The sequence below is a fragment of the Scatophagus argus genome, chromosome 5 (genome assembly GCF_020382885.2).
Source record: "Scatophagus argus isolate fScaArg1 chromosome 5, fScaArg1.pri, whole genome shotgun sequence".
NCBI lineage: Eukaryota > Metazoa > Chordata > Actinopteri > Scatophagidae > Scatophagus > Scatophagus argus.
Genome location: NC_058497.1, coordinates 8732466 through 8758179, shown reverse-complemented (window position 1 = coordinate 8758179; position 25714 = coordinate 8732466). Strand labels below are relative to the sequence as shown.

Sequence of the window (25714 nt, the reverse complement as noted above, 5' to 3'; positions counted from 1 at the left end):
TACAAGCCATTTGGAACCCTTTAATGTTGTGAAAAAACTGAAAGTGGGCTACAGGCTAAAAGAGAAACATGAAAACAGAATATGACAATCGAATCCAGTTCCCTTCTCTGCATTAAGAAAGAAAGTCTTTTAAATTCAACATTTTTCCTTCCACAGTACATAGCAACTGCCTGACATCCCCACAGAGACGAAGCCCCCTCAAATGCAACACTGCCATACCCAGTGTCATTGGATCAATGCTGCCATCTGCTGCTACTTTTCAGACTCCTCAGCATGGCTTATTGCAATAGAGTATCCAGAGTATCCATAATGAATTAAATGCTCATTGTTAAGAGATTTCATAGATTTTTAAATCATATCTAACTAACAAATCACAAGCAAAATATGTGTATTTACTGAGGAAGCAAAAATATATTTATATATTCAGTCACTTCCTGGAAGAAGTAATGAAGGTTTAGAATCAGCCTGTGCTGCCTTCCAGTTCCCTTACCCCTTCCCCCATTTTCACACTGACTACTTTGTCCTATGGACCAGCACTTTCATAGTGCTCTCTTGAATTCCTTCCAATGGTTATAAAAATGGGAGGAGGAAATACATCAGGGAGATGTATGGTCTAATGGCGACATAGGGACCCAAAATAGATTCAAGGGCTTTAGTCATCAAATAATATACTGCACAGGTGTGGTTTTATGGTTTAGGTTTTTTTTTTTACAGCTTCCATTACAACCTTGCAGCATTTTAAATCATAAGCATTTTGTGGGAAAATGCCAATACATCCAATATGCCAAGTGTTAACAACTATGCACAACAGCAAAGGTCCCACAAGGCATGATGACTGCCAGATTTTGGTGTTAAATTGCAGTGTTTATTGCTATGTGAGTAATATAAATGATGCAAACAACACCTTGTGTGAAATAAATATGTCACACAGACTGCAAGGTACAGATTCTTCTATAATAGATGTAGCATGTAGTCCACTTGATTCTTTCATAAATTAAACAGCAGGGACAGTGGGCAGCCTTTAAATTGCCTTTCATGTTTCTCTTACTTGAGATTTACTGAGCCAGAATGTGTGAAGATGTTTCTCAGCCATGAAGGGGAAAATCATTACAGCTTAAATTGATCTAATTAATATGGAGGACAGACACAGAGGCCTGTCTGATTAGGGTGGAAGTCAAGCCTCTTATGCCGCTCACTTTGACCTACACACTCATTGATGCCGCCAGCACCAGAAGCACTTGGTTCCAAGCGCTTGAGTCACTGACCCAATCACAGTGAGCCATAGGGTGAGAAACAACAACAAAAAAACCCTTATCTATGTGCAACAGCCAGGAAAAGAAACTGCATATGCCACACAGAAGACTGACTTTATATTGGCCAAGGTATAAAGAAGAAAATTGGCCTCACTAAAGGCAAATGCTGTAGTGCTGGTATGAGACACGCATAAAAAAAGAGATTAAACAAAACATTACAAAAGAATGACAACCACACAATCCATAAAACAGATGAAAATGGGACGTATGCAAATATAAGACAACATTCGGAATCCTCAGTGGAGACAATTTGACTTGTCTTACAGGCCAACCATAATGGACATAAGTAACACTGACTTTTTGCAGAAGGCATTTTAACATGTCACTGCAGGCATGGCCTAAAATCATTTAGTTTCTCCATTTTCAGGGTCCTTGTTCATGCAGTCTATTGTGTAGCTATGACATTTCTCCCTCTCACCTCAGCAAACAAATACTTGACACATGGGATCACTTCTCTTTCTCAGAAAAGAAGCACTCATGTATATATTGCCTGTAGAATTGAAAAATTAAATTTTCATAAATGATTAATCATTTGAGAAAAGATTCTGGCTCCAGCTTTTCAAATGTGGGGATTTCATGCTTTTTATTGGGCATGTTTCAGAGCAAAGATTTTCTTAGTCGAAGGTGAAGTTTCTCAGTGGGTCTCTCCAGGTAGTTTTACGAGTAGCTCAATGAATGAAAGTGACAAAATGGTACATTAGTTATCACGTTAGTTGTCAAAAGCATTCACACAGAATAGCCGTACTGTGTCCGATTTGGTTGATCCACAAGAGGCCAGACCCATTTTTATGGGAAAATGATGGGATATAAAACAGATCAAATGGGGCACATGCACACATTTCTGAAGTTACTTTGGAAAAAGTAACCCCTGTGTCCAAGATCTGTAATGTTAGATGTATTTTACCTTGGGCATTTACTGTACATTTTTTCCTCATTTAAAGATTGTGACACCTGTGTCACCGTGGGTTCTTATGTGTTAAAGAGATAGCTCAGAGATACAGATCCAGAAAGTACAAAATGCCTTAAAACATACCTTTTTGCATGCATTTACTTTAAATGCATGCAAGTAGTCTCAGATTTTGAAAACCCCAGCTTCACTGGTCAAAACCCACAAACAAAACAAATTTAGTTGTGAATATGTCAACCTAGGTTGTTTTCCATTCTTTTTCCCCCACTAAATGTAAAGTAATTATTGATGACTAAATGAAAAATGTCGAACACCTAGAGTTTTAACAATAAAATGATAAGTTGCCATTAAATATCAGTTTTGTAGCTGCATAAGTAAACACACTTTCAATGTTTGCACAGGTTTTCTATTCCACACTACTACTGATGCAGCTTCAAAAGATAAGTCAGTCAGTATGCATTAAATATGTTATGTATCATAACATATAAAAAATACAACATATTAAATGTGCTATGTTATCGTAGAAGTAGATGTTATCATAATATTTACTTTGAAAACACGTTTACATCCATCCATGTTGTTGCGGTTTAGCGGAGGCAGAAAATTTGCAGCAGACTAACCTAATGTATTTCTGGGTGTCGTAAAGTAATCGACGTGCTCACTACGACGGAAGCGCGAGTCTACGGCATTTCACTTTACGACAACACAGGCCTGTTAAAAATTTTCAGTACTCTTTCTTACGTTCGACTTTAGCTTTGTGTTGCTTGGAGGGTGCCTGGCTTGCTCAAATACAATGGGAATAGAGGATGAAACAGACCGGACGCTCTTCATAAGAAATTTAGACCCAAGAGTGACGGAGGAGCTTTTGTTCGAACTGTTTGTACAGGTGCTGTTGTCGCTAACGTTAGCCTTAGCTCGCAAGTGTTTGTATAGCATAATGCTAACAGATCGAAAGTATATCACAGATGAAGTGATCTAAAGATGTTTGCGTTAAGTTCTGTTGTGGTAGATTTTTTGAAGTAGAGGTTGCTCGTTTACATATATTACAACGTTAACATTGTTAACCCCACTCTGTGGACAATTTCAAGACGTGTTGTATTTATGCGAGCTAACGTTTACCTAGCTAGCGTTAGCTTTAGCCAGTTATCGGTTGTGTACAGTACTGATTGTTTGTTTTTGCAGGCAGGACCGCTCATCAAAACAAAAATTCCAAAAGACTCGGATGGCAAGCAGAAAACATTTGGTTTTGCCGTTTACAAACATGAGGAGTCCGTGCCGTACGCCGTGCAACTTCTCAACGGAACATCGTTCTATGGGAGATCGCTTCATGTGCAGTTCAGATCGGGTGAGTGACGTTAACGTTGGACTTTCTGTCTGACAGTTGGTCAAACGCTAACATTATAATCCAGTGGCGTTACCTGTCACACCGCTAGACACTCATTCAAAACTTGCTCCACTTTGTGCCGCTTCATGTGTTATTGGCATTAGTTACATTCATAAGAACATTCACAGTTACTGTACTACACAAACCTTTTAGTAGTAATACAGTTTATATCATGAGTATATAATGTTATATGCGAGTAAGAAACATGGCAGAGAGGCTAAGCAAAACAAAGAAACAGAAACGAATTTCAGAATAAAGGTGTCTGAACATAAATGTCTGTGAATATGAAGATTTCACAGCATAAACTGTAACTTAAAACACAGTCTTAGAGGGACGGGTCACGACTGAAGTAACGGTTTAGTTTAGTTTTTCCTGCAGCTGGAGAAACGAATTTTTTTCTTGATCTTGAGAAATTCCAGCATTTATTAAATGGCACACTATAACCTATTCTGTACAGTTGTTGCCAGATTGACAATTAACTGCTAACTTCCACTTCTACTGCTCCTCTTGCAGTCTATAAACCTACAACTAATGATTTTCATTATTAACTAATGTGCTAATTAATTTTATGATTAATTGCCATTAAGAAATATTAATTTAGTCTGTAAAATGCCAAAAAAAATTGAAAAGTGATTTCCCAGAGCCCAGAGTGATGCTGTAAATTGCATTTGTCCATCCAGAAAACTAAAACCCAAAACTCATCATTTACTGTACATTCCAGCAATGAAACCAGCAAATGTTGGATATTTTTACTTGAAAAGTGACTTGATTGATTAACAGATTACCAAAATGATTTCCAACTAAGTCTCTTTAAATGCACTTTATTGAACATCACCATCCCTTCAGGTATTCATACACGAGCCAGTGTTGGCAGTAGGCACACATGTACTGTTAATGGCAGCTCAAGATCTCCCAGAAACAGACTGATGGTTACCTGGGTTTGCACATGTGTCTTTAACCACTGATTTTCTCAGAGGTCCCAGACAGTGTGATTAATATTTTTGCTGTGTGGCTGGAGTAAGGATGATATTGACTATGAGCCTATAAGTGAACAGCAGAAGCTATTACAATTTTAGTTAAAATTTTCTCATATTGCCATAATGTCTTTTATTAAGACAGTGAATTGTAATGTGTTCCTGTGAAGTGTGTTAGTACATACATGGCAGCATCTCTTGCTGTCACTTTGATTTTTTTTTTTTTTTTTTTTAACATTACATTCATCTGTTTGTTGTGTGTTTTCTCTAGGTAAAATTCTTGATTACTTATTTGAATATGTTCACATAGTGTGACACAATTTTTAGAACTTGCACAGTATGTGTAGCAGTTTTTTTCTAACTTGAATTGTTTTGTCCTTACTAATAAAATGCGTTTTGTTCCTTTTGCTCCATCGTAGGTAGCAGCCATAGCAGCAGTCCAGGGAATTCGCAGAATTCAAGTCCTGCAAATACCCCAAATACCCCTGGCCAAAGGTATGAACACCTCAGGAACTGTTTGTATCAGTAACAATATAACAGCCACCATGTCTTCTCTCACTCATTCTCAGCTTGGACCTTTGTGTCCTCTAGCTTTTCAGGTACAGTTCTCATGATGATGATTTTCCGTTCAATTTTTGGTTCTTTTAAGCTATCTGCAGGGACAGCACAAACAACTTTCCTCTTTATTTTGTTCCTTTTTTCTGCAGAGATGCATTGATACCACATTTTTTCTTTACAGAGCTCACCAAGTCTTTTTTCCAAGAGCTAGAATTTTTGAAATCTTAACTGATGGTACTTATACTTTATAGATATATAAAGTATATAGATACTTTTTTCCAAAATACTTTTATGTAGTTCAGCTAATTATGAACAGGTAGTCAATAAAATAAACCCAAGTGATGCGTCTTGCGACAGGGTTAGTGATTCTCCAACAACTCTGCAGTTATCTCCTGCAGTCTGGCCAGTGTGCTGCTGTCGGCTCCAGGGAATGCCTGGCCTCAGAGCAGGGTAGTTTGATGGTAGGTCCGTGGAATGGAAAGGATGGAGTAGGATAATAATCTTATTCTGCCGAAAGGGTGAACCATGAATTACAAACTTTTTGGCTCATTGCCAGGGCTAATTGATGGATTGTGCCTCTTCCACCGGTGAGTTAGAGACTGTGGTATTTAATATGTGTTGTTCCAGCTGGTCTGCACATCTTTCTGAAGTCTTGACAATTTAGCAGAGAATAGTTTGGTCTAATGTTGTCGTCATTGCTTATCTTAAAATGTCTCTGAACAGCTGGCATTGCTCCTTCTCCAGGTGTAACAGGTGTAGAGTTTTTTTAAAATACTAGTTTAGAATTCTAGCTTTGTGGGGGCATCCTGCTACTGAGGCTGAGTCCTTGGTTTGATTCCAGCCAGTGACAGCTGCCCCCCCCCTCGGTTTCCTGTTTCTGAGTAGCTATACAAAATAAACCAAGTAAAGAAAAAAAATTCTGGTTCTCAGACATTCAGCTGTAGTAAAAAGAAGAAAACGTTACAGAGGCATTTTCATTATGGAGCTATGGCACTCCAAATGGGTACCAGACATTCTATGTATGCATTAAATACATTCAGGAAGATGCTTCCTCATTACTGAATATTACTTGGATGTGAATGTCTTTCACGCTCTCATTTAGAAATTGGAGCACTGGCAAAAGATTTAGCATGAAATGGGAGTGGATTACTCTGTTTTTACACATACAGAAGACTCTGTGTGCAGTCCTTTCCATGTTACATGCCAGATTTCATGTAGCAGTCCCTGTTTAAGGTATTTGCTGGAAAAGTTGAAAGTATTGGCCCTGGAGTTAAATTAGGCAGTATTAGACTAATAATGTGGCTGTTGTGGTACTTAAAAATTGTGTCAATTTTTCCTCAGTTCAACTACAATCGATGAGAAATAGTTTAATATATTTCTTGGAAAACTTGGATGAGACTTTTTGATTTTTTTCAGTTCATGTACTTTTGCCTATATGTATCCTCTCAAACAAATATAATATAGAAATGTGTTTTTATGTGTTTAAATAATTATAGAAGTGACCCCCTGAATAGTCTAAAAACAAAATAGAGGCAGCATTTTCCTCTAGCATTCTAGCATTCTCTCCCTTTCACTGTACTCATTACAGAGAAAGGGAAACTGAACCTAATTTTTTTCCATATTTTATTCAGTTACAGACTAAGGCAGATTAAAGAATTTAAAAATGTAAATACATGCCCAGTAGCAGTGTGTAGCTTGTCATTGCCTTCTTAATTCCATCACTGCAGCTCAGGAAATCCAAAATATTTCCACACTTCTGATTTATTCCCAAGAGTGGATTAAATATTCTGTCTTTTTCTTTTTTCTTCATGATTGTCATTATGTCCCTGAGGCTAGCACTGTTTGATTGAACCTCAGGACATCAATTTAAATGGTGGCAAGCAAACTCAAACTTAAACATAAAGCCATGTCTTATAGCGAGTATGGTTCAATGTTTTCACTTTACATTGATCATTTTGGATCACCGATTACTGAATCTATGTATTCATCCAGACTGATATTGGTCAACCCACCACATAGTGATGGCAGCAGCTGCTGGGGGTTGGGGGTGGATTGGGCAGGCAGGCATAGGACAACCCAGCTGCATTTTACGTAGGCTAATTATCCTTATGCTAGCTGCGTTTCCAATTGTTTATTTGCTTAACCTACTTAGGGAGTCTCCGATATTAACACTGACAGTATTGTGTTCAGAACATAGAATTACCTGTCTGGGGTGACTTTAATTTGGACATGTTTTATTGTGTATGTGTTTTCACGGGATAATAACCATTCGTGAACTCCAGATCTCGCCAGCTGTCTTCTTGTCTTCTCTGCGCCAAATATCATGCTTCCACAGGCAGACACTGTGTGCACGAAGAGGAACTATTCACAGGCTAATCATTTGGCGGTGTGTGAGAGTGAGTGAAAGAGAGAGAGAGAGAGGGCGAGATAGAGCGTGCATGGCAAGGAAATGCAACTTTGAAAGAATAAATATGCTGTGTTTTTAAATGGCCTAGCGTTTAAAAAAAAAAAAAAAAAAAAAAAGAAAATCAATATGTGGCACTCAGTGTTCATCATGTGGCGGGCTGCCACTAATTAGTCAGTGTATGGGAAACACTGGGTCAACCTCTAGTTGACTTCTGCAAGAATTAATGACTCAAATGCACTGTTTTACAGAATAGCTAGCTGCATCTGGCAACTCAGACACAGCTACTGGTAATGCTGAAGGCAGTTTGTGTGAGTAACTGAGGGTGTTTTATGAAATCAGTTCATATTACAGCAGAAAATCTTTTATGTAAATTGTGCCCCCGGGTCTGAAGAAAACAAGTCTGAACACCAGTCACATTGGCAGTGAATTTGAAATGATACATTGAGTTGAAGCATCCGTCCAGTTCTGGGAACTGTCTGCGAATAATGATCAGAAGAAATGATTAAGACCATGAGCATACAACTGCAAAGTTCCTCCACCCAAGTCAAACTTGCAGCATTGTGTAGAGGCCCTTTTAACTTCATTTCCCACTAACAAGTGGACAGACTTGTGCTAGAATACGTTGCATTAGATCTGCAGCCTATGAGCAATCTGCAAAGCCATTGTTCATTAGATTACTTACTGGTTTGCAGCCATCCAGGCTTTATTCAGAAATAAACATGAACTAGTTTAATTTTTTGGGAACTGTGAGCCAAGTTCAAAATTCAAAATCACCAATGTGATCTAGTTCATTTTAATCTGTGAACTAACCTTGGAGGTAACTCTTGTGAAGTGTTAATTCTGTCAGCACTGTGGACACATTACTTTCTTAGCAGAAGTTGGTGGTTGTAGTACCTGCTGACCTTTTCCATAAAGACAAAAGAGGTGAAATAAAGTTAAAAAATTGGTTAAAACATGAACCACTAATAACAAATAATAACAATAATAACAAAATTTTGATAAGCTAAAAATGCATTTTGCAACAGTGGGTGGATTGTTCATCTAACAGTATGTTGACTTGTTGCCTTTTTTGTCTCTTTGCTGGCAATACCTGTGCTTTTCTGGGCATTATTCAACACCATAACTCTGGAACAGAAGTCAAAATTGTGACCATATTTGTCATTTGGTCAGATGGTGAATTGGTGACACTAACATGGCGTCTTCGCCTTGAAACTGTGCCGATTGTACAGATCTTCTGTGCTGCTAAGTTGAAGATGTGTGTGAATCCATGTGTTAGAATTTGCAGCTCGTTAGTTTTGCTAATACTGAATTTGATGTGTTTGTCATTACACCGTGTGACAAAGCACTCTGTCGGTCATTACATATGGAGTGTGGACTGACATGAATGTAAACTGCAATTTGACTGGGCAGTGGAGGCATAGAACCGCAAGACAGTAATTCTAGTTAAGATATATATTATCAAAAATGTTTGACAGTTGTTTGCTTTACTTTTACAGGACCCCGATGCAGTTCAGTTCTCCACCGTATACCCCTCCTCCTCAAATGCAGAGGTCATTTTCATCTCCCGATAGTCTGCAGAAGCACGCCATGGTAACCTTTTTATACATTTATAATAACCCAGGACTGCACAGTCTTGACAGATTTTCTCTGCCTAACATATGATGTTATGAAGAATTTCTCTGGGCTTCTGTTCCTCAGTAACAAATGAAGAAATGCGCACACTGCATAATTTAACAGCAATAGAAACAAGCATTTAGGCCTCAAGGAACCATATGAAACACAGGTCCTGCTATTTGTCTTTTCTTTCGTCTGTAGATGAACAACATGATGTGGCAGCTCCACATGCAGCAGCTTGAGCAGTTGAATGGCAGCTTCTCCAAGCCACAGCAGAGGCAGTCGCCCGCAGGAGGACATTACGGGCGAGGTGGTTCAAGGCACCACAATAACAGCCCCTATCAGCATCAGCCCTCCCAGATGAACAGCTGTGGCAGAAATCAGCGCTACACAGATGAACACAGTCCAGGCCGTCATCAGCAATACGGCCACAGCCGGGACAACTACCACCACCAGAAAGACAGGAGTGGCAACCGTCACCATGACAGCAGAGGTGGCAGCAGACATCATGACGACAGGGGTAGCAGCCGTGGCTTCCAAGATAACAGATGGCGACGATATTGAAACACCTAAAGAATTTCTGTAAAGACTGAAATTCTTCATAAATTTGTGGACAGCCAACTAAAAGGAGAAAAAAAGATCATAAATTGTGGGGACAAATTCACATGTATTCTCAGGTTGTTTTGTACAGGATCCTACCAGTTTGAAGATTTAATAACTTATGCCTTAGAGCCTTTTTTTTTTTTTTTTTTTTTTTTTTTTTACTTTTAAGGCATTTTTAAATTTGTACATTTCTTCTATGTGAGCTTTTCTCACAGATTTTGAAGGCAAGAGGGGAAAAAAGATCACATGACTGGTAGTAGTTTTGAAAGATGGAGAACAACATGTATTTAAAAAAAAAAAAGATTTTGTATATTGGCTAGTTTTTATGTTATGCAAATAGTATTTAAATGGTGCTCTCAGAACTTACTAACAATTCTTCAGGTACTTTGCAAAAAAGAAAAACAAAATTTTCAGCTAAAGATTCCACCAGCACCACTTCAACCGCAAAAGAGCACCGCCTTTTCTTAATCTGTTGACCTTGCTTTTTCTAAAAATGGATTCATTTTATTTTATTATTTTTTTTTAAAAAATTCTAAGTCTGTAAGACAAACTGTTTTAAAATGAACATTTTCATTACTATAAAGCTCCTTTCATTTGATTGTTGCATTGTCTTTCATCAGGCCACAACACAAGTGCCTGGGTCTTGGCTGTTCATCATGAATGCTATTTACAGCTCTTTGTCTATGTGACTAAGTGAGCTATTGTATGTTGATGCTACATACCATTATACATGCACACATGGCCTTAGTCGCACCTATAAATGGCCTACGTGTAACTAATAGGCTTGTGCAGTGGGTTATGAACTAATCTACAGGTGGCGCCACACGCATCTTTTTATTGAATCAATTAAGATGTTAAATATAACCGAGCCACATGATCAGCTCCTACATTTGACCTTTCTATTTAGGATGCTTTCTAGTCTTAACGGGGATTTGACACCCCCCGTGTTCACTTTACAGCATGCAATTATGTTTAGGTTTATTTCTTGTTCACTGGAGTTGAACACAGCTTTATCTGGTTCTCTTTTATCACAAGAGTCTTAACACCGATTAGCAAATGGCACAGGTTTTCTCTCAATTTACAAATGTGGAACGAGCGGTGAATTGTCCCGTCCCAGAATTAGCAGCACTTTGATCCTTAACGTCTCACGTTGCGTTCAGCCTCTCGGCGCTGATGTCCCAGAGTCTCTGTTCGGTCCCGCTTACAACAAAGTGACGATCAAATCCCTTAATGTCCGTGCTGAGGTCATAATCTACCCTTCCGAAAGTGCTTATGCCACTAACAGCGGATCCTGCGCTGTATCGACAACTAGACCCCCCCCCCCCCCCCCCCACCAATAAATCTGTCGCTGTCCAAAAGTGGAGGTGCATTTTCACCCTCCGCACTAAGCTCCGCGTCTTGCCTGTAATGTAATCTGCTTCGTGTCATATTGCATCCTGATTCTTCCAAATCGCTCTAATAGAGAGTATCCTCTGTTCGGTGTCAGTGCTAGGAAGGCCCTTATAACGCCTCTGGCTGTGGCATAACTTCTCTAATTGGTTGATCTGCCTGGCGTCTCCAACCCTGCAGCGGGCGGATTAGAGAGGCCGCTCGGTAGCCGCTGCTGTGTGGACTTATATAGAAGCGTGTCTCCTGAAATGATCCACTTCCAAACAACCCAGAGACCCCCCACCCCCACCCACCCACGGCAGCCTCGCAAGTGTCAAGATGCCCGCATTCGTGATTCCCTGGATCTTGGCCCGCCCGGCAGGTTTTTGGGTTCATTGGTGCCACAGTACCCCGGGATAAAGGCCTAACCTTTAACCAGTCATAGTCTTTGTCTTTTCTGGCAGTCTCATTTATTTAGCTATTTTTTAGCTGAAAATACATTATAAATGCAGTTGTCTGCACACATGTTAAAGCGATCAGAAAATATTGCTCGATTAAAGATAGTGAACAGAATATTTACAGCGCACAAAACACTAGAATCTGAAAAGTTTCTGAAATATTAGTTCACAAGATTTCACTTTCAAGTTTCAGAGGTTACATGTTTTGCAGCCTGTTTTCGTCTCTCCAGCCGAAGTAAAATGTGCTCCACAGCAGTTGTTCTCATCTCTCCCTCTTTGATCAAGCCATCAAACCTCTGAAAAGAAGCCGAGCTTTCCCGTGCAGAGCTCCCATATTTCCTCCCCCATAATCCTCCTCCCTTTGAACGCGGCGGCTTCGAGCGGAGGCACAAGCCGTCAGCGAATTGAATTTATTATCAGTTCTTGTGATGATAATCGATCCTACTTGGAACTCATACCTGTAACGTGTTTGCACGTAGTGATGATTTGTCCTACGTTTTAGTTCAGTGAGCTTACAACGTTATGAACTGTTTGAAAAAGAAAGACAGGCCTTACACGCCCTGAACACAACTTAAAAAATGTGAAAGAGAGCAGAGTTAAGACTAGCCTAGAAACAGCATTAAAGGGCTCGTTTGTAGTCGAATAAAACGATGGAAAAGGCACCAAAGCTTTGAGAGGGAGGGAAGCATGTGGAAAGAGTCAGGCTGTCAGAGGAATACAACGTGCCGGTATGTGAAGTATTTCCTCACATTAATGTCAGACTCATCAGCCCGTACGCTGATAGTTCTGCATTTTCCTGTTTAACTCGACTGACAAAATAACAGACCTGCTCTTAAAATAATTTTTTATCGTCGAATCAATCGGCCTTTGTGCCAAAGCACAACTTGCAAGGAAACGTGTTTCACGTGCTTTACAATTGTTTTTCGTGCGTTTCATTTGACTGATGTGTCACAGTGTTTAAAGCCTGTCTCTTATTGCGCGAGCCGTCATGCCACGCGCACACAAGCAGTTGTTGATTAATAATAAATTATGTTCACTTTGCTTGGCAAGTTAATAAAGACTCGTCCTTTAGCCGCAGTTCTGACTTAATATTTCCTTATAAGAAGCCTCTGATTTGGGTGTTTTTCTTAGAAAAGTACTCTTTCAACAAAACAAGAAATTCCTTATTTTGCAACTGTTATTATTATTGTTATTGTCGTTGTTATTATTATTGTTATAATTACATTTGATAATACTCATACAATAATAATACTGATAATAATATAATTTTAGCTATTAAACTTTAACAAAATGATGGTCAAACCGTGTTGTTATAGGCAGGCCTGCTCTCGACACAGTACATAAGTCGTAATAAGAGAGACAAAGAAAGAACTGACTTTGCACTCCCTGTTGGCTACTCTTACAGGTTGAATTCGGTAAGTATGACGTTTAGAAATTTTATTTTCAGTTAGAGTCCAAAGTTAAAATGTCAAATAGATTAGACTGTACATAGGACGTCTCAATCAAACTTAGAACAAAGCAGGTTTTAAATGAAGTTAGTAAGAAAACATGTTAATAATGGGTCTATCTATAGCTTATTTAATAAACTGACAAACACGAATCCAAAGAAACTGTGTGCAAAAAAAAAAAAAAAAAAAAAAAGACTCGACACGATGTTGTTCAAGCTCCAATGAATTAATGCTGCGAGGAGGAACTGATCTGAAACTTCGATGATATTGCTAGAAAACTGATTCTAGCCTATTCGATCTTACTTTGAAATATGACCTAATGCTGACGAAAAACTTAATTGACAAACTGTACAAAAAGTGTTTAAAAAACTTAATAGAGAGAGTTTTTTTGCGGGGGGGTGGCGTGCGTGTTGGGTGGGAGTGGGGGGTGTTTGGGGAGTGGCCATGTGTATGTACAGTAGACTACATGAGTGTATTTGTAAACGAGAGAGAGGGATGGAGCATCCGAGATGTGTTCAGGGACGGTTTATATAGCAGTGGGTGTGAGCACAGTCAGTCGGAGTCAGTTCATTACCACTGCGGCGCTCTGCGCAGCTCAAGTTGAAGGCTGCTGATCTTCACCGCGACACTTCAGGGAAAGCTAGACTGCATTTTTAAAAACAATGAGTTTTTTAAGCGCATGAGCTCCAGTCGTCGCTCTTTCCACGCGGCTGAACCTGCATTACCTTAGATACTAACTAACATACTGATCAGCGAAGACAGCGCACGGCGCACAGGGACAGGTCATGCACTGTCAAGCCGAGTTGAGGCTCTCCTCCCCCGGGCAGCTGAAGGCTGCCAGGCGGCGCTACAAGACTTTCATGATTGACGAGATCCTCTCCAAGGAGACTTGTGATTATTTTGAGAAACTTTCTCTGTATTCGGTGTGCCCTTCGCTCATTGTACGACCAAAGCCTCTTCATTCGTGTTCGGGTAAGATCAGTGTTTTTTATTCTCTTTATTATCTTTTGTCGACTATTGAAAGGAAGAAATTAATATAAATAATAAATATGAACACCGGAAAGACAGTTATTAGTACTTACAGAAGTGTGGGAAATGAGAAGAGGATATTTGGAAATTCGGACACTTTTACGCATGATAGCAGCTGCATTATTAATACATTTCTCATTTCATTTTGAAAGAGACGATACATTTTAATGGTGAAATGAACACTGTACGTGTTGTGGCCACTTGTGCTGATGTAATGACAATATAGTTAAAAAAAACAAAAACAAAAACAGCATAATTGCTCACTCATATAACTGTGCAGATGGAAATGTCTGTGCTTGTGACAATAGCAAATTTATCATCTTTGTCATTTCACATGCATCAGGTGTTATTTATTTTTTACTAATTGCAATTAATTTATGCATTTTTTCACCTGAAGTTGGCCCAGCGGCTTCACCTTCCTCTTGTGGACTTTATAAATCACCGCAGTTAAGTGTTAAGTGTTGACAATCAAAGACATGCGATGTCAGAGAGTGAATGCGAATGATGCTTCAGGGCTTTTGTTTGGCGTAAGATGATGAATGACTGCATTGATAAGTCGTTACGTATTTAAGTCAGTGAAGAGGCAGTGGGGCAGATGAGAGAAGATATCATCAGTTGTCATTCTGGAAGGTTACTAAGTTGTAACCTTTATTCTATTAGGTCTCATTTACTTTGATTGTTACAGGTGTTCTACTTAGCCGAAGGCCTCCCCTAATGACTTTTGCTAATGCTCAGCTTCTGTAAATTGTATCATATTAAAGGTATGCAACCCAGCGCAAGTTGTGCATAAAAATTGTTACAGTTTCTTTAAACGATTAATTACGCTGCACACATTTTCTCTAGACTACCACAGAAGTGAAATCGAAAGTTGAAATCAAGTGATTCCTTTGCTTTTCCCCTATTATTTTACTCGTCCATGAAGTGCTTTCTCTCATTTGCTTTTCAGTAAAATGACATGAAGCATCTGCACATTTCGCAACTCTTGAGGTGTTTCGTAGGCCCACTTGCTGAAAATAACCAACAGTATGACAAAGCCCATGTTGTCTTGTCAAAACAAGGCAACATGAGCTGTGCCAACTGATGGTTTTCAGCTGTAATTCCAGATGAATCCCAGCAACTCAGAAGCTACTGCACACTGAAGTAATCATTAGGATAATTGCTCCAAAGTCTGAAATAATAGCCACTGCAATTTGATGATGACAGCTTTGAGCAGATAAAAATAGGGAAAGCAATTCCCTCATCCCTCTGATATGGATTGGTGTGTGTGAGAGGGCACTATGACTGGCACCCTCTCTGTTCAGATGGATAGAGTAACCTGCCCTGCATATCAGAACACTGTGCCCAGCACTTATTTGTAGCTGTGGGGGTGTTAGATACAGTATATTCCCTAACATCAATGGATTTTAGTGCTTGATATAGAAGTTGGCATGCTTACAGGTCCGGGGCCAAAAAGAGGCGACTGTTCACTGCTTGGCCCCTTAACAGTGAAAGCTGACTTCTTCCTTCTGCAGAGAGGGGATGCCATAACCTCCTGCTACCAGCGGAGGCCGCTGAAAGACAGCGATGCCAAGAACGTGTCCTGAAGGAGCTCATAACAAACTAATCGGTTGATTCCTTACTGTCACTGGTATGCCGCTCAAACATACTAACATCATCCTCTTTCTGCATCTTGTCTTGTGACACTTTATTGTGAATCTTTGCCAAAATTAAATCAAAACAATCATTCTTATACAGTAAAAGGAGCTAATACATGGAGAGTTAACTCCCTGTCAGTTATAGCAGGATCAGAGAGAGAGAATGAGCCCTGACCTGGTGCTGAACAGCGAACAACGTAATGGTAGGTTACAATATTTCATTTAGAGTCCCGTCTTTCAGCAGGACCCAGGGCAGGGCTTTTAGTGGTGTTTTCTGGAAGGGGTGAGAGAGATTAAGATCAACTGCGGTGTAATCTCACCTGACAGCATGATGAAAAATAAACACACACACACACACACACAAAAAAGGAAGGAGTGTGTACAGCCTAAGGGAGGCCACTACGTACTGGTTTGGTACTGGCAGGGGGCTTATAGAAGAAATCCAAGTGAGCAGAAGGGTTTTCATCCCATCTTAAATGTCTTAAACCCTAATCCGCTGCAGACAATAAAGTCTCCCATTAAGCATAAAACCAGCCTGAGAAGGTTGATTACACCCATGTCAACACACAGAGGCAAGTATGCACACACACAAAGACAAAATGCACACATAGCTTCCATCTTCAGTTATAGACAGTATTTGACAACCTGTCATCTCCCCGTCATTTCCGCACAATCACCACCACCAGATTTATCTATCTCGGCAAGGCATCAGTGATAAATCAGTTCTAAAAGTAGTTTATGCCACAGGTTGATTTCAGCTGTGCGGATCGGTTTTTAGATTTAATAGTTAACTCTCATGTCTAAAGGAAAAGTTCATCCAAAAATAGAAAATACACATTTTTTCCTCTTTTCCTGTTATCTGTAGAGATTTGGAGCCATCAGTTGTAACAATGTCAGCTCTTGCATATAATGGAACTAGATGCTGTGATGCTCAAAGCGCCCAAAATGCATTTGAAAGCAGCAATGTCTCTGTCCAGAAATTATTTTACACTTATTCAAGGTAATCCACAGATCTTGTTTCAAACAGTTTCGTGGAGGAACTATTTACTTTCAGTATCACCTTGCGTGAGGAAGAATGCCTGTACTCATGGGTAAGAGGCCAGCTACATGAGCTACCTACATCCTATACGAAACTGCAGATAACAAGGTCTGTGGATTATCTTGAGTCGTCATTTATCGAAAGACTCTTTGCTGCTGAGCTTTTCAAATGTGGTGTTTTTGATTTTGGGGTGAGCTGTTCCTTTAATGCGACTCATTTTGATTGACATACAGCTTCAGCTGCGCGGAGTTTTCAGTGTGACTGGGAAAATACGATGACAACTCAACATGACACCTTCCTTGAGAACTGGCATTAGATTGCTCCAATCTGTCATGTTTTAAAGGTGAGCACTTCTAATTAAAGCAGTGAGTTGCGGCTAATAATGAAGCTGCGTGGCCTGTTTCCCACCCTGACAATGTTTGATCTGAGCTCAAAGGGCAAGGCTATAAAAACAAACAACATTTAACTCAGCAGCACTCGGCTGTCACCAGAGTTACCTGAAAACATGTGCAGAAGTACACATAACTAAGCAATGAATCACCCATTTCTACATCTCATTGACAAAAAACAATGAGAGAAGAAGTGTAGCTATTATGATAGGGAGCAGGCTGGTGCAGGTAATGCTGTCAGCTTTACTGTAATGACGACATTTATCATGCAGTTGGATGAATACAATCCACCTCTTCACTTAATTGAACTGATTATATATTTAGAACACGGCTAATTTGATAGGAATTACGTCATCAAAACTAGATTATCAATAGAGCAAAGTGTTGTTATTAAAAGGAATGCTGAACAAACAACTCTTCCTGGTCTATTCTTAGCAGGTATGTCTTCTGTAATGGTTACCATAAGCACAAGTGCTTATGGTATTCCAACTGTGATTATCAAGCGTATCAGTGTGCCTTTGCTTGGGACTGAGTTGTGTTCTTGCAGCTACTCAAACGGTTTATTTGTAGACTATTGACAGGACACTGGCACTTGTCAACAACATGTCACAGAGGTGGCTTTGCTGTCAGTGGAAAGTCACCACATGGGCTGACATTTCCCGCTGCACACCTTCTCACTCCCTTCTTTCTTTCTTTCTTTCTTTCTCTCTCTCTATCTTTTGCACTCCCTCTGAAGGGCTGTCCGGAGACAACTTCAAGCTCTCTGTTGACAAGAGATTTCCTGACAATCACGGCGGCAATCTGATATGTTTATGCTCATTCAGAATGACATGGGTGACAATTTCCCTTTACTTTAGTACCATTCCGTGAATCACAATTTGATAAAAGCTGATGTGAAGATCATCCATTTAAAAAGATATTCATCTGATTTACGGAGCTAAGCACTGAGAGCAGTTGAAAATGGAAAGGTGTAAATGGAGAGAAAAAGCAAGCAGCCAGAGAAAAGAGGTCTTCTTGTCTAGACCTGCTGCAATAGCAACAATCTCCCATTGGAGGATTAGTGATGACCTCAGTGCCTTATCATGATGTCATGATGAGCCCAAGGCAGTATCTACTGTGCGTACGTGTGTGTGTGTCTGTCTGTAGAGCAACTGTACATACCTGCCTGTTAACGTGTATGCAGGATTTATGCTCCTCATGCTAGACTTTGATCTAATAGGGAGGTTTATGACAGATTTGTGCACATAGTGTATGTGGAAGCATCTGAACGCATGTCCTACGATCCTTCTCTAAGATCAGAGCGGGACACATGGTCCACCTTTGGGTATTCTTACACCTCTTCCTCTTCTTTTTCACATTGTTTCTGAAAAACAAAACAAAACAAAACAACCAAAAACAATTTAGGAATATCAATTAAGAAAGGTCAGTGTCTGATTATAATCTGTCCTGTGGGCATTGTGTGTATGTGTGTGTGTCCATGTGTCTAGGTTGTCTGTTGAGGTTGATGAGGAGATTAAGGAGACAGATCTACCACAGACAACCAGGAGCACAACATGGTGTGTGTGTGTGTGTGTGTGTGTGTGTGTCCTTGTGTGTGACAGCCTCCCATTTTCTCTGCTCTGTTGCAGCCTTTTATGTCTCTCTGTATCTTCCACCTTTACTCCCATAATCCCCCTTGCGTCCTTTCCGTTGCTCCTTGTCAGCCCATGCATTAAAGTCTGTGCTTTGCTCAGCTGACTTGTAAATTTTGGTTAAGGGGTTGATTTTATATTTGAAGCTGTGAGGCTTTTCTGGAAAATAACATATTCACTTTGGTTGACCCGCCAGATCTTCTCAGCCAACCTCCTGCTCTCCTTCACTCCAATGTCGGCTCCAGACAAGTGTTACTTTTTATTGATTCTGGCGTCTTGCTGCTTCTGTCTGCGCTGATAAAGTGCAAAAATGTGTGTGTTAGTATATGACTGTGTACTTGGGCAAACGCGAGAGACATTGCTAGAGAGGGAAAAAGTTTATAGGCTGAGTTTGATTTAGTTTTTTTTCGATTTTATTACAGCTCATTCCGAGTCTGAGCGTGTGTGTCTGCATGTACATCACGCTGTCAGGCTCAGTGTGTGCATGTGGTTTTGTGCTGGGAGGCCAGTTACTGTTTAACAACCTCTGAAAAATAATCATTCTTTTGAAGAGTTCAGAGGAGCAGTGTAAAACACAGTCTGCGTCATTGGGATCACAGCCCTGTACATGTGGAGGGTCAAAAGCAAAACACTTTTCACAGCAAACACAGGGCAATTAAAAATTAACCTGTCTAAGCAATTACAGGCGGGTCGATAATGATACAACCAACATGACTGAGAGGCACAGAAGAGCTCACTAAAAATGTTTTTTTTTTTTGTTTTGTTCTGGACCTTATTGCATTTGTTTCTGTTATCTGACGCGCCATCTCTGCTTTTCCAGGCTCCTCGTCACTACGTGCCTACCCTCTCCTCTCAGTGATCACGCGGCAGCCCCCCCACCTCTCCCAGGTGTCATCTCCAGGTGGGGTCCCCTCTTCGCACCTGCCTGTGCTCTCCTCGCAGCATCCACGAGGCTCCGAGCCCTCGCCCAGTCAGACGCCCCTTAGCATCAGCAGCGAGTCGGAAACGGAGCGCAGCACGCCCCGCCTGAAGAAGCCACGCCGTAGTCGCACCATCTTCACCGAGCTGCAGCTGATGGGCCTGGAGAAGAAGTTCCAGAAGCAGAAGTACCTCTCTACACCTGATAGGTCAGTGCAGTTGAGAAACTCATGTCTCATTGGATAGGTTTAGCTAGAGTAAAGATTACAATAAAAGTATGTTGACTAAAACACACACACACACACACACACACGTGCACTGGGAGCTGAAGCAGTACCATATAAAATCACAAAAACGAAAGAGGTAAATCATTCCTGTGCTAACCTCATAACCGCTTAAAATCATTTTGTGAACAAGCTACATAAAGCAAAACACAATGTGTACCAACTAGTACCACCGTCATATAGTCATATCTGCGTCACTCAGCTATGACATTTTGATAACCTGCATACTTGGAATAGAGCACATGCTGAAAGTACAATGCACATATGTGCACTTTCATACACAGTCACAACGCCTCAGCTGCAATTATCAAGCAGTGGTTAACCTAACATCATAATTTTTGATTTATCCTGTGGGGCATGTCTCATGTAATGTGAATTTGTCTAAGCCAGAGCATTACCTCAGCATTCTAGTTGAGACAAGAGTAACATTTTAACCCTGAGCTCTCCAACGGCAAAAAAGCCCTGACAAAGAGACACTGTGTTCAAGAAAGCAGGGACGGCGTCCAACGCTAGCAAACAGAAATGTATTACATTGATTTACTGCCAATCATTTCACACATGTGCAGGTGTATATAAAGGGCATTTTTCTTTTTCTACAATAAGATGAAGTAATCTACATGTTAATATCCGTGTCTGAAGTTCCATTCTGTGGGTCATTTTTGGGACCTGACATGAGGTTAAACTATATTTCCCGGTTTTATTGAATGCCTCGCTTTTATATTTGGCCTGCAGGCTACTTTTCCATTATAACTCAGAATAGTATTGAACCATATATGCTGTAAAAAAGCTTTCCTTCACATGCACAGCTGGAATTTCAGAAAAGTGGAGAGTGCAGATTAGATGCTTGCACACTCCACCCCTGAGAGTAAATCAGTGGTAATTAAAAACGCAAATAACAGCCTTTATGTACAGTGTGTTCATGCATTTAGACATGCAAATAGCTGTATTTTCCACACAGACATCTGATACATTGTATGCTCTTTGCAATGTATCTACTTACCACATCTAATCTGAAAATACATTAGCATATTTGGAATAAATCAAATTTATTTGTCATTCCATTTACATCCCATCCACAGGGAAAACTCCCACGATGCACAATTAAATATATCACATCTCAGCTTGCCTGCAACCGTTGGAAAGGCGCCATGCCTCATCTTAAAGCAGAAGCCTCGGGGCTGAGCTCAACTCAGTGATCAAAACCATCTCTTATGAACTGCTGTGCCAAAATACTGTGTCCTGTCAAAATATATGATCCTGACACAGTGTTGAAAATTAATTAAATACCCAGCTGCTGGAAAACATCAACAGAGAAAATCCCCTTTTAAAACTCCACATCAAAGGTGTGGTGTGATTCCCACTTTGGTTTGTCATGATCCAAAGATAACTTTACTTTTCTCTCCTTTTTCTTGGCTTGGAACCTCTGCGGTCTTGATTTAAGTGTGGGGGCAGGAGGAACCAAAAACGCAAATATTTCTGAAAAAGACTTTTAATTACTCATGTCATAGCGCAGTAATGATTTTATACAGCTTCTAATCCCAATAATTAGTGCCTTAATAATCCTCACTGTCATTATCATCATCGTTGTTAAAAGGCTTTCAGTTACACCCAACATTACCTTGTGAAAGGTGTGAGAAACGAACAAAATGGCGGTCTTACAGTAGCCTGGAGGGACTAACTCAAATACTGTTTCTATCACTGTAAATGTGTGGTTTCTCTCCATTGAGAACTAATGAGCGTAAATAAGCTGGGTGTTTTCCTTTTCTGCAATTACTTTTCCTTGCCTCCAGTTGTTGAACTGCCATAGACTGGGGCACGATAGTGAAGGCTGATAGACAGCTTGATTGCCTGCATGTCTGGTATTTTTTTTGAAATTCAGACACACACATACACAAAAGGGAAAAAAAACCCCAAAAACTCACAGCCCTTTATGTAAGGCATAAAAGGTGATGTAAACAATCCTATGAGCCGCCAGGGTTTATTGTTGCTCTGCTTTTTAGATTCTGTTCTTTTTCTCTTTCTTAGCTTCAACTTCCACCATCAAATGAAAGTTGGTTCCTTTCATTGGGGGCTGCTGGGGGTCAGAATCCCTTCATCTGACTGTTAAAGAGTTTGAGAAGAGCAGGAAAGAGGAAATCATTAAAAAGAAAGCCAGATAACCACTCCTTTTCTTCACAAATGGATGCCTTGTTCACTTTATCTGTCCCTTCCTGATGTATCACATTACGTACCAACCAATAGCCCTATTAGTCATGGATCAACACATGTGGTGGATGCATTCAGAATTTTCCCCAATGGCCCCAATTGTCCTGCTACAAGTTCTGTAATTGGATTTCCAATCTTGTTACAGATGTTGCAAGCAGTGTTTCCTGAGCTGCAGGTGTACAGTGTCACACTCAAGCTATACTAGCAGATCAGCTTTGATGTGAGTTTGGAGAGAGCTCTGACAAGAAGCCTTTAGTGAGCAATGTCTCAAGGCATATACTTGGTGGAAAGATCATTTCTATATTTTCCTGTCAGTGGGAGTAAAAAAGATTGATTCTGAGTGGTACTTTTTCTAAATGTGAATTTTAAAGCATCTTAATATTGTGGTATGCAGCCTGTTCAAGTTAGAAGATGCAGAATGCAGAAAGTACACAAAATGCAAATGTAACATGTAGCTTTTTTTTTACTTGTGATTTAGGTTAGACCTGGCCCAGTCGCTTGGACTCACACAGCTCCAGGTGAAGACATGGTACCAAAACAGACGTATGAAGTGGAAGAAAATGGTAAGAGACAGTACCACAATAAAGCCTGGAAGGTCTGGGAACAGTGATAATTGGAAAAATCAAAGGAAAAAAAATAATGATGTTCTTACTTTATCTTTTCTGTCACCTTTAAAAATACAATTAAGAGTGGCTTTGACTTTACCACTAGCAGACTGCTTCTTGTAATGCTGATTTGCACTATAATAGCGAGAGAAGCAAATGTCAGATAGCAGTAAGGCAGGAAGAGAGGGTGTGGTGTGACCTGTGACCGACGATGACGGCAGTGAGAGCAAACACTTTTGTGGAAGGGTCAACAACTCTGAGAACAAAAAAAGACCTGAAATCGTTAAAGATGAATGAGTGCACAAGGGGCAGCCAGCAGCCATACATCTTCTCTTAATTACTATAATAGCAAGCATTGCCTTCGACTGCTGCTGCCATTTATTATCTGAGGAGTCCACTAAGATTGCCTGTGTTGTTCTAGGTGCTCAAAGGAGGTCACGAGGCACCGACTAAGCCCAAGGGAAGACCCAAGAAAAACTCCATCCCCACCACGGAGGAAATAGAGGCTGAAGAACGGCGGATGAAGGCAGAGGCAGAGGAGAGGATGAAGAGGGAAGCAGAGCAAGTGGTGCTGGCTCACGGTGGAAAGGCATCTCAGCTTGAGCCTGAAGATCTCAGTTCAGAAACTCAGAATGCAGTCACGGTGATGGAGGAATCTGAACAAAAGCTGCCACTCCCGATGCAGTCAGAGACTCATACTGCCAGCTAAGCCAGACTGAAACCAAACCAAAGACTAATGCAAACCTGAAAACAAATAGTGCCTCAGGATCACTGTAAAAAGCCTGTGTGGTGTTTTGACCCATTTGCTTTAAGAATTTGACTGGAAACATATTAGTGGCATCCAATCTTGACTTGATGCAGTCTTTTTTTTTTGCATTGGAAAATGTGCCATACAAAGAGCTAAATGCATAGACACTGATTGTACTGGTTAAAATGTGGCCTTTAAGAAAACTGTATTTGATTAGATTCCTGCTATAAGAAGAGCAAATCTGCCAAATCCAAGTCAAACAAGTCAAAGCAAAATGTGTATCATGCATCACCTTATTGTGCATTACAACCATGAAAGACACACACACACATACACACGCAGAAACACAGAGTTGTGTTCCCATCACTTTTAGGGACATTACATAGACTAACATTAATTTCCTGGGGGCTTAACCTCCACCTAACCATAACAATAAACATTACTTGCCTAATCCTAACCCTGACCTTAACGTAACCCTAACCTCAGCCTTCTTCCAAATATTAATGATTTATGTTGTGGGGACTTGAGTTTTGTCCCCATAAGTAAGGCGGGTCCTCACAGTGTGACTGTGTAAACAGATTTTTGTCTCCACAACTACAGGAATACACGTACACACACAAACACACACACACATACACACACCAACAATACTCAAAGCTGCCTCATATAATGCATGTGCCAAAATATCAAGATTTGCCTTACTGTAGTGTCTTTGTGTATCTATGTACTATAAATCACTTCACTGCCAAAACTATAATATTAAATGGATATAGTGCCTTGTCAGTCTCAGAGGAAAGCTTTTAAAGTGTTGTTAAGATTACTATCAAATACACATACTTTTTACAGTGATTTTTGATTATGAGAAGAAAACAGTGCTTCTATGTTTAGAAGTATTCAACAAATCTGAAAACTGTTTTGATTTGGGTTCTCCTACAGCTGTTAGGCTCGAATGTGTCCATTATTTGGTCAGTGAAGCTATCATTTTTATTCTTTTTAATACAAAAATCACTATTTCTGCCAAACCATACACTGTATCATACTGTAGAAATGTGTATAAAGTATAAAATATATGGTCTTTTGGATATATATGTAAAACAGTATTTTTAACTGCTGTTATAAATCTGATTAAAATAGTTTGTACGTATAATGTCACTGCCGTCCCTGATCTTTTCTTGTCTTTCACAGGAGTCAGACTGACTCTGCCTTCTGCAACAAGGCCAATAAGACTCTTAACATGTCAAAGATTCTCAGAGAGAGTAAATCATGTCCTGTGCCAAAGATGCACTGCAGATGCTGAACATTTAAAATCTTGATACATTTTCAGCCTGCAGGCTTTGCATGAGTGTCCCAGTCAGTATGTTAGACTCACATTAACATAACAGTATCTTCAACTGCCTGTCACTGACTCACCTTTCAAACTGTCTTCCCTCAAAAAGATTTGTAATTAAAGAGTTTCATTTTTTGAATTACACAGATTTATTTCTATTTGTTTCATATGGAAAAGGCAGTATTTTTCTGATGTAAATAATGCTTGTTTGGTAAGCTTGTTTGCAGTTTTTTTAGGTTTGTGTACAATCATTTTTACTATATACAAGTTTGTGTTTATGTATTTAAATGCACTTAATAAAATAACAATCATTTAAATTCCACCTGGTATTTTTTGGTGTGTATTTTGTGGTTTTGATCTGTGCAGTCCTGTTTTTATTCTTGTCTCTGGATCAAACCTCATCACACTGATACTTCCTTTACATGCAAACTCTACTTAGCATTAGCAGCCAGAAATTCAACAAAATGGTTTTGCTTGTTCGTTTTGGTGTGTGTCTGATGAAAACACTTCGACAACATATTAAAGTTGTTGGCAGGACTCTTTTATGTAACTCAAAATAATTCTCAGATGCACTGTCACGTCATGCTGAGTGTGTGTAAATCAAACAGTTATAGTAGTCCTGGCAGATTGAAGTTCAGGCGAGGCCATTACTGAGGAAGCTTCTCAAGATGTATTAGTCGTAGTTAAAGTTCACCATAAATCATATTCAACAAAGCATTTAAGTACTCCGTGTTCTGACGTTTATCATCTTTATCTGTACAGCAAACAAAATGGCCTGTAGTGCACCTAAGGGTTCCTCTGTGACCCAGAGCAAGTCAGGAACAGCCTATAGTGTATTTTTAGTGGCTGATACCGGACATGAATGGTTTCT

General features: G+C 39.9%; 2 protein-coding genes across 2 annotated transcripts; both read left to right on the top strand.

Annotated features, from left to right (window-relative positions):
• The first annotated feature begins 2888 nt into the window (after positions 1-2888).
• Positions 2889-10358, top strand: rbm7 (RNA binding motif protein 7). Its single transcript, XM_046390463.1, has 5 exons — positions 2889-3106; positions 3403-3565; positions 4998-5073; positions 9040-9133; positions 9359-10358. Exons 1-5 carry the CDS (start codon positions 3014-3016, stop codon positions 9719-9721), a joined length of 789 nt encoding a protein of 262 aa, XP_046246419.1. The 5' UTR covers positions 2889-3013; the 3' UTR covers positions 9722-10358.
• A 3185-nt stretch (positions 10359-13543) lies between these two features.
• On the top strand, positions 13544-25165 carry barx2 (BARX homeobox 2). Its single transcript, XM_046390461.1, has 4 exons — positions 13544-14006; positions 19577-19883; positions 22642-22726; positions 23190-25165. The coding sequence occupies exons 1-4, from the start codon at positions 13820-13822 to the stop codon at positions 23475-23477; spliced, it is 867 nt and encodes a 288-aa protein (XP_046246417.1). The 5' UTR covers positions 13544-13819; the 3' UTR covers positions 23478-25165.
• Positions 25166-25714: the final 549 nt, after the last annotated feature.

Excerpts from the sequence above, each read along its gene's own strand:
- rbm7 (XM_046390463.1), top strand. The coding sequence starts at position 3,014 with ATGGGAATAGAGGATGAAACAGACCGGACGCTCTTCATAAGAAATTTA. Across the intron at positions 3,107-3,402 it reads TGTTCGAACTGTTTGTACAG|GCAGGACCGCTCATCAAAAC; the intron begins GTGCTGTTGTCG and ends TTGTTTTTGCAG. Across the intron at positions 3,566-4,997 it reads TCATGTGCAGTTCAGATCGG|GTAGCAGCCATAGCAGCAGT; the intron begins GTGAGTGACGTT and ends GCTCCATCGTAG.
- barx2 (XM_046390461.1), top strand. The coding sequence starts at position 13,820 with ATGCACTGTCAAGCCGAGTTGAGGCTCTCCTCCCCCGGGCAGCTGAAG. Across the intron at positions 14,007-19,576 it reads GCCTCTTCATTCGTGTTCGG|GCTCCTCGTCACTACGTGCC; the intron begins GTAAGATCAGTG and ends CTGCTTTTCCAG. Across the intron at positions 19,884-22,641 it reads TACCTCTCTACACCTGATAG|GTTAGACCTGGCCCAGTCGC; the intron begins GTCAGTGCAGTT and ends CTTGTGATTTAG.